The sequence below is a fragment of the Gekko japonicus genome, unplaced genomic scaffold (assembly GCF_001447785.1).
Source record: "Gekko japonicus isolate JY-2015 unplaced genomic scaffold, Gekko_japonicus_V1.1 scaffold1901, whole genome shotgun sequence".
Lineage (NCBI taxonomy): Eukaryota > Metazoa > Chordata > Lepidosauria > Squamata > Gekkonidae > Gekko > Gekko japonicus.
In genome coordinates this window covers 197,980-205,198 of record NW_015177070.1, presented here as the reverse complement: position 1 = coordinate 205,198, position 7,219 = coordinate 197,980, and the positions used below count along the sequence as shown (strand labels likewise).

At 57.3% G+C, this 7,219-nt stretch overlaps 1 protein-coding gene across 1 annotated transcript in view; it reads left to right on the top strand.

Moving 5' to 3' along the window:
* The window catches only part of PKD1L3 (polycystic kidney disease 1-like 3), a 17,355-nt gene extending 10,509 nt beyond the window's left edge, over positions 1-6,846 (top strand). Inside the window, exons 18-27 of the mRNA XM_015428208.1 lie at positions 875-909; positions 1,039-1,218; positions 1,415-1,691; positions 3,066-3,199; positions 3,386-3,510; positions 3,696-3,856; positions 3,968-4,178; positions 5,102-5,203; positions 6,479-6,604; positions 6,690-6,846. Coding sequence (XP_015283694.1) covers positions 875-909; positions 1,039-1,218; positions 1,415-1,691; positions 3,066-3,199; positions 3,386-3,510; positions 3,696-3,856; positions 3,968-4,178; positions 5,102-5,203; positions 6,479-6,604; positions 6,690-6,800 — 1,462 coding nt within the window. The 3' untranslated portion in view covers positions 6,801-6,846. The remainder of the gene's footprint in view (positions 1-874; positions 910-1,038; positions 1,219-1,414; positions 1,692-3,065; positions 3,200-3,385; positions 3,511-3,695; positions 3,857-3,967; positions 4,179-5,101; positions 5,204-6,478; positions 6,605-6,689) is intronic.
* Positions 6,847-7,219: the final 373 nt, after the last annotated feature.

The window sequence follows — 7,219 nt, the reverse complement described above, 5'->3', positions numbered from 1 at the left end:
AAAGGGGGGGGGGGGAGACCTGGCAGAACGCAAAAGAGTCCTGCCTGTCAAAGGGGTCCCGGAACTCCTTTCTTCCGGCCCCTCCCCCCAGAAGAAGCTGGTGGAGGCTTGTGGTGAAGTGGCAGGGAGCAGGCATCGACAGACCTGGAGGGGCGGGGGCATGGAGGGTTTGTGGGGGGGGGTCAGTATCGGGGCTGGTGGCCTTTGATTTGCTCGCAAATGATCCGGAGGGAGCAGCAAGGTGGCCGATGGCACCCAAGTGCCCTGGGCCCAGCAGGGGGAGAGGAGGACCCCGACCGACCGACTGACCACTCAGCTGCTGGGATGCCTCCGCTGACGTCCTCTCCAGAGTCGTGGCAGTCAGCAGTGGCTTCAGGTCAGCCGCCAGCCTCTGACGTGCCACCCACCGGCTGGGCTGTCCTGCAAGTGGTGCGGGCGCGCTGCTGTAGCGGTGATGCGTGATCCGCACGGGGAGGAAGCAGTCAGGTGTGGCCCCCACGCACCAATTCCATTGCCGTGGCAGTGGCTGAGTCTCCGCTCCGGGTCCGTGTGCCCCCCCTGCCCCCCATCTGGGGGCTCAGGCCGCACCTTGCTTGGGACTAGGGTGGCCCTGATCCAGAAGGCCGAGGACCACAGCTGGTTGGGGAGAGCTGTCAAAGGAGCTCTCCCACAACACCGCAGGCGGAGGTCCGTATCCGTGTAAACGGAGGCACATTTGGGCTCAAAGCCATCTGAACTGACAGCAGCTGACCCGAAGCGAGATCCTGGAGTTATGGCGGGCAGCTTGCTGGAAAGATCGACTCGTTGATTTACTTCAATCCTCCTCCACTTTTCACCCCCCAAACCTGTGCGTCTCTTCCTGCACCCCTGGCAGACTCAGGACCTCTCCTGAAATGCAGCGTCAGCGAGGTTGGGGGGTGGGCAGAACACGATTGTTCTGCTGGAACTGGCTGCCTTGAGACGGTTCCTCCTGCAGCCCTCAGCACAGGGCAGGTGCAGGATGGAGTCCCCCAGCCCCCCCCTTTCGGTTGCCCCCAGTACAGCTCACGTTCCTGGCCGTGCTGATGGTCCTCTGCTATGCCGAGAGGAGCCCCAGCGAGTTCCACCTGAACGACGCCCTTCAGAAAAGCTTCACGCGCCACGTGGGCAACATTCGGCATCTCGAGCAGCTGTACAGCTGGGCCAGGCGCACCCTGCTGCCCAGCCTCTACTCGGAAGGTGAGAGGAGGCCGGCACCCCAGGGTCCAGCGGGGCACAAAGAGGAGCCTGCGCCTCGTAGAGCTCCGGCGGTGGCGGCCTTCTCGGCAGCCCGGCTGGCTTCCCTCCTCCCAGCTTCACACGCGGGGGTGGGGGGGCTGCTTCTCCGGGCTCACGGTGGCCGTCCAAGCCGCAGCTCCACTGCTCTCTCTTCCAGGTCCGGCCAGGGATGCCAGCGCTTTCCTGGTGGGCAGTGTGCGGCTCCGGCAGATCCGGGCTGAGGAGACGGGGCCAGCATTCTTCTGGCCCCGGCATGAGGACGACAGAGGGTGCCCCCGCCCCCACTGGGGGCCTCGCGGCAGAGCACAGGAGAACGCCTGGGTCTACCAGAGTGAGACCACCCTTGCAGAATACCCGACCAGGGGGACGTTTGCCGTCTATCCAGGAGGGGGCTACCTGGCGGATCTTGGCAGAAATGCGAGCCACGCCAACAGGTAGGGGGACCAGGAGAGATACAAGAGAGCGAGCTGCATGGGTCCCGGCCCCCAGTGCTGAGCTGCCTGGTGGGACTCTATCCCCCCCCATCCTCTGCGTTTTCTCACCTGCAGGACCAAAGTGGTATGTCTGGTGACTGTGGGGGAGGGAGCAGGGGTGAGAAACAGCGGGGGCTCTCCAGTTTGTTTGGATAAACTGGCAGGTGTTCCCTCCGCCGTACTCTCTAGTCTTGTGGCACTGTCATTTTAGCTTGCATTTCCAGGAAGTTCTCCATTCACTGGCCACCTCATCTGGGCCTTGAGAAGTAGGAAACTCTTCCCAACTCTGATTTCCAGCTTGCACAGAATTCAGAAGAGACATAGGAGTGTGTAATTGCCAGGATAAGTTAAGGACTTCTTGCAGAACTGGTGCATACACAGCATGCTCTTTGCAAATCAGGTGCTTTGGGGCAGAACGGAAAGGCAGTAGGTCTCTGCAGTCATTTGGCCTGGTATCTAGAGGTACACTAATCCTGGATTTGAACTCCACTCGGGTAATCTGGATGAGAGCTCTCCCTAACAAGGGCTCTGCAAAGTGAGTCCTTTAGGACTCAGTCTGGACTTTGCCTATTAGTCTCTTATTTGTCTAGAACACCCCAACGGAGGAGAGTGGTGCCCTACGTTAGCCCATTAGGAGACAGATCAATTTATTTTTATTTATTCAACTTATATTTCGCCTTCCCCGCAAGTGGGCTCAGGGCAGATTGCAGCAGCAATTCCACAATAACTATTAAAACAGGTATAAGAAATAAGTAGTTAAAATAGTTAAAAACAAGAAACTGTAAGTTGAGAGCAGATGGCACTGTAAACTACAAATACGGTCTTCTGGAAGAACTGGAGCAGCTAGGCCGTAAACCAGGCTATAAAGTCTTCTCAGATGGGCTGTGTCGGGTGGAGAGCTCCAGCAAGGGAGGCGGAATAGATTTTACAGGCCCTGCGGACCTGTAATAGGTCCTGCAGGGCCCTGATCTCAGGTGGGAGCCTGTTCCACCAGGCTGGGGCCAGGGCAGAAAAGGCCCTGGCTGAGGCCAAGTGGATGTCCTCCAAGCGGAAAACTCTCTGGGGCACATATGGGGCATGGTGGTCCCTCAGATATGCCAGTCCTTGGCCACACTGGGCTTTAAAGGTCAATGCCAGCACCTTGAAGCAGATCCGGTACTCAATGGGTAGTGAGTGCAATTGATTTAGCACAGGCGATGCAGTCAACAGGTGGGCCACCGCATTTTGCACTAGCTGGAGTTTCTGGCTCAGCCTCAAGGGCAAACCCGCATACAACCATCCCCTCCTTTCCCGTCCTGTAATGAGGCAGCCAGCTCGCATCCCTGTCTCCTCTAGAATCCTCCATGCTCTGGCACAGGATAAGTGGCTGGACCAGTGCACGACAGCTGTCTTGGTGGAATTCACGGTCTACAACGCCAACGTCAACCTCTTCTGCGCCGTCACGGTGATGCTGGAGAGCAACGGGCCAGGCAAGCAGGGGTGGTGGTGGTGGTGGTGGAGATGGGCCCGATGGCGGGGCTGTGGGGGCCGGGGATGTGCCTTCCAAAGAGGAGAGTGGCTCTGGGGCCTGGTCCCGGACTGCGTGGTGGTGGTGGCCTTGCTCGGCCTCCCTCCCAGCCCCATCATGCCCCGGCCCAACTGTGCTCCCTCGGCAGGAGCCGTCGCCAGCTCTACCGCCCTGCAGATCCTGCGGCTCTACCCCAGCAGCCAGATGCTTGTTCCGCTGGCCTGTGCCCACCTCGCTTTCCTCCTGCTGCTCCTGTACGACATTGTGGCGCAGGTGAGCAGTGGGCTTTACGGGGAGTTCCAGCCAGGTCTGTTGGGTTTTTGACAGGCAGGATCCGTGGCACCTCCACGAAGGAGGGCCCAGAGTCCACACTGCCATCCACAACACCTGGCCGGGCAGAAGCTGCCTTTTCACACACACACACACAATCTCTCCCCACCCCCCCCGGTGAAACGCAGGGCCGGGGCCTGAAGCGGCAGAGATGGAGGCACTTCCGCGCCAAGGGGAACCTGCTGGATGCCTTCAGTGTCCTCATCAGCCTGACCGTGGTGGGCCTGTATGTGAGGAGGGGGCTCCTGGCAGCCAGTGTCCTGAGGGAGCATCGCCAAGACCGCAGCAGGTCAGTGTGTGGCGGCACGTGCCAGGAGGCTGCCCAGATGTGGCCCTTGTCTGGCTCTGGGGCACACGCAGCTCCACCCCTGCCGGCCAAGCCCCTGTGGCTTCCTTGCAGGTTTCTCCGGGTCTCGGAGGTGGCAAACACAGACGCAGCGCTCACCTACCTGATTGCCTTCCTGGTGGCCTTGACAACCGTCAAGCTGTGGAATCTGCTTCGCCTGAATCCCCGGATGCATCTTGTCACACGGACCCTGCAGAAGGCCTGGGACGAGATCCCAGGATTCCTGCTCACCCTTCTAGTGCTCCTGATTGGCTATGCCTTTGCGGTAAGAAGGGTGCAAGCAGCTGCCTGGCCTATGCCGGTCAGGGCAACACCCCAGCAGGGCCACAGCGGATCATCCAGATATGTCTTTTGGGCTCTTCAGGACTTAAAGTCCCGGCGTTTTCGCTCCCCCGGAGCAAAGGGAGAGAAAGGAGGTCGGGAAACAGAGTAAAGGAAAAAAGGCTGAAGTACAGTAAAGTGTAGTAAAGAGAGTAAAAGAGGGCAAGATAAGGTTAAACTTTAGAAAGAAAAGGAAAGAAGGAGAATTCTCTTGAAAGTTAGCTGTAGCTAGCTGACTAAGCTGCTGCTCCCTGGTGAGGCAGGAACAGAACTGAGGCGGGGCTATTCCGAGGGCGCCAACAGGAAGGAGAAAAAACTAGTTCCTGCCTCCCTGATAGCACGGTGGGAATAACCCATACAGATGTCCTCCGTCTCAGAGGGAGAACAAGCAGCCCGAGGAGCAGAGCGGGCGAGACCCTGTGGCTGCCCGTGTTGCCTGCCTGTCAGACACAGGAGTGTTCCCGTGGGGGTGGGAGAGCCCCTTCTTTTCTTGCTTTGGCCCCACAAAGCCCGTCGTGGGAGGGGGACCGGAAGGGTGGCCAGGCGACAGCACCCACTTCCCTTTGGGGCATTCCACAGTGGCAGAGGGCCTTCTACCAGTCCTCCCTCTCCACTGTGGAGTCTTGTGAGCGAGCGTGCGATTTGGCTGATGCATCAATTAGTTTGCTTTGGAGCCATCCTTCCTGAGCGAAGACAAAAATGCGTGAGGCCAGCTCACACTAACTCAGCTTAGGGGGAACAAAGCCTTCTACCACCACTGACCAGACAGAGGAGGACCCTGAGGGCCAGGGCTGGAACAGGCTCTCCTGCCACCCACACGCCCCTTGTCCTCCTCCTCCTCCTCTCTGTTCTCCTGGCACCTTCCAGTGTAACCTCCTGTTTGGATGGAGCATCGTCAACTTCAAGACCTTCTCTGACTCGGCAGTGACCATTGTGGGGCTGCTGGCTGGGATATTCAATTATGAAGCGGTGAGTGCGTGGCAGATGCTCTCTAGAGCAGGGGTGTCAAACCTACGGCCCATGGGCCAGGACTGCCCCCCCCCCAGGCCTTTAATCCAGCCTGGGAGTGAAGCTCTCGTCCTTCCCCCCCTTCCCCTGTCCACCCTCGCTGTTCTGAGTGTCAGCTGCCTTGGAGTGCAGAGGGTGAGGCAGCCAAACTTCCTGGCCTCTGTAATCCTCCTCACGGGTAGGAGCGCGTTCCTTCTGCTGTGAATCTGGCGCTGCTGCTTCTTTTTTTTATTGCTTTGCAAAATCTCACTATTATCCCACCTTTCTCATTTAGGCAAGCATGTTTTAAGAGCATGGGGGGGGATTTGGGACCAGCCAGGCTTAAAATCTAGACTTCTGCAAACACACGGGACTCCAGTTTTGAAGAGAAATATTAGTTTTAACACACACATACACATCTTCCTAATGTGGAGCTCCAAAGGAATAGTAGCAGAACAAGTGAAGAGGACACCCTATCTCAAACCACCCTGTAAAAAAACCCAAGATCATGGAGAGCCATTGCCACTCTGAGTAGACCGGGGGTGGGGTCGGGTGAAGCTTGCAATCCTCAGGCATTTCATGTTCTTCCCCTGGGTTCTAGGCTGAGACCAAGTATATTTCTATTTTTAGGGGGAGGGGGGAGGTTTAGGACTAACCACAGTTAAAATATAAAGTCCAAGGAACTTGTTTTGCAGAGAAATAGTAGTTTTAATACATACATCCTCCTAATGTGGGCTCCAATGGAATAGCTGCTATTATATCTTTAATAGTGTTTGTCTGTGTTGCTTATAAAGTTTATATCTGTGCTGACTGGCATTGAGAGATCAGATTTATACCCTCCCCTTCACTCAGAGTGGCTTACAAACTCCTCCCCCTCCCCACAACAGACACCCTGTGAGGTAGGTGGGGCTGAGAGAGCTCTGAGAGAACTAGCCTTTCAAGGACAGCTCTGACAGAACTACGACTTGCCCAAGGTCACATCAGCAGGTGCAAGTGGAGGAGTGGGGAATCAAACCTGGTTCTCCCAGATTAGAGTCCGCACACTTAATCACCATGCCAAATTGCATTTTATGACTGACATGGTCTGGCCCACAAAGTCCAATGTACATCAAATCCAGCTCTCCTCCCAAATGAGTATGATGGCACTGTTCTACCCTGGCACATCTCAGGCTGGGTGGGAGAGTCCAGCTGGGAAGGCTCAGGGGGCGGCAGCAGCAGCAGCACCAATGCCTGTGCTGTGCTCTTTGTCTGGCCTAGGTCCTTGCCCTGGACCCTGTGCTGGGCTCCCTCCTGCTGGTCACCAGCATCCTCTCCATGGTGTTTGTGGTCCTCAACCTGCTTGTCTCTGCCCTCCTGACAGTCTTCAGCAGGGAGATGAAGGCTGTGAAGGTAAGCAGAGCGCTGACCAGCTCCTCCCCACCTCCTGGAGGGAGCCAGGCCCACCACAGCACTCCTCGCCTTCTTGCAGGTTTCCGAGGAGGAGTCCATGGTGCAGCTGGTGCAGCTGAAGATCTCCAGCTTGCTGGGAATCAAGCAGGGGCCCCCAGTTCCTGCCTGTGGCGGAGCCGCAGAGGACTGAACTGCGGCCCCCTGCCCCCGGTCGTCAGCACGGGGTGGGTTGGAGTTTCTAAGTCTCATAGAGATGTATAATTTCATTAAAAAAAACAAAAACACTCTGCTGGACTGGAGAGTAGCGTCTCTCTCCCCCCAGGCATCTTTCAGGCAGGGTCACACTTTCCAGCAAAGATACCTCTTGGCAGTGTGTTACTGTCACGAGGGAGTGGGTGGGAAGCAGAGTGCTTCACTTCTTTCCTTGGACCAAGACATGCAGAAACCACAGTCCCTGCTCTGCCCCAAAGAACAGCAAAGGCACCAGCTGTCCCCAGCCTCAGCCCAGGCCCGGGGAACTGAACTGCTTCCCTCCCCTCTAGGAGTTCACCAAGCGCAGGGTTTCATGTCCCCCAAGGTGGTTCAGAAGCAGGCCCCCGAGAATAGGTC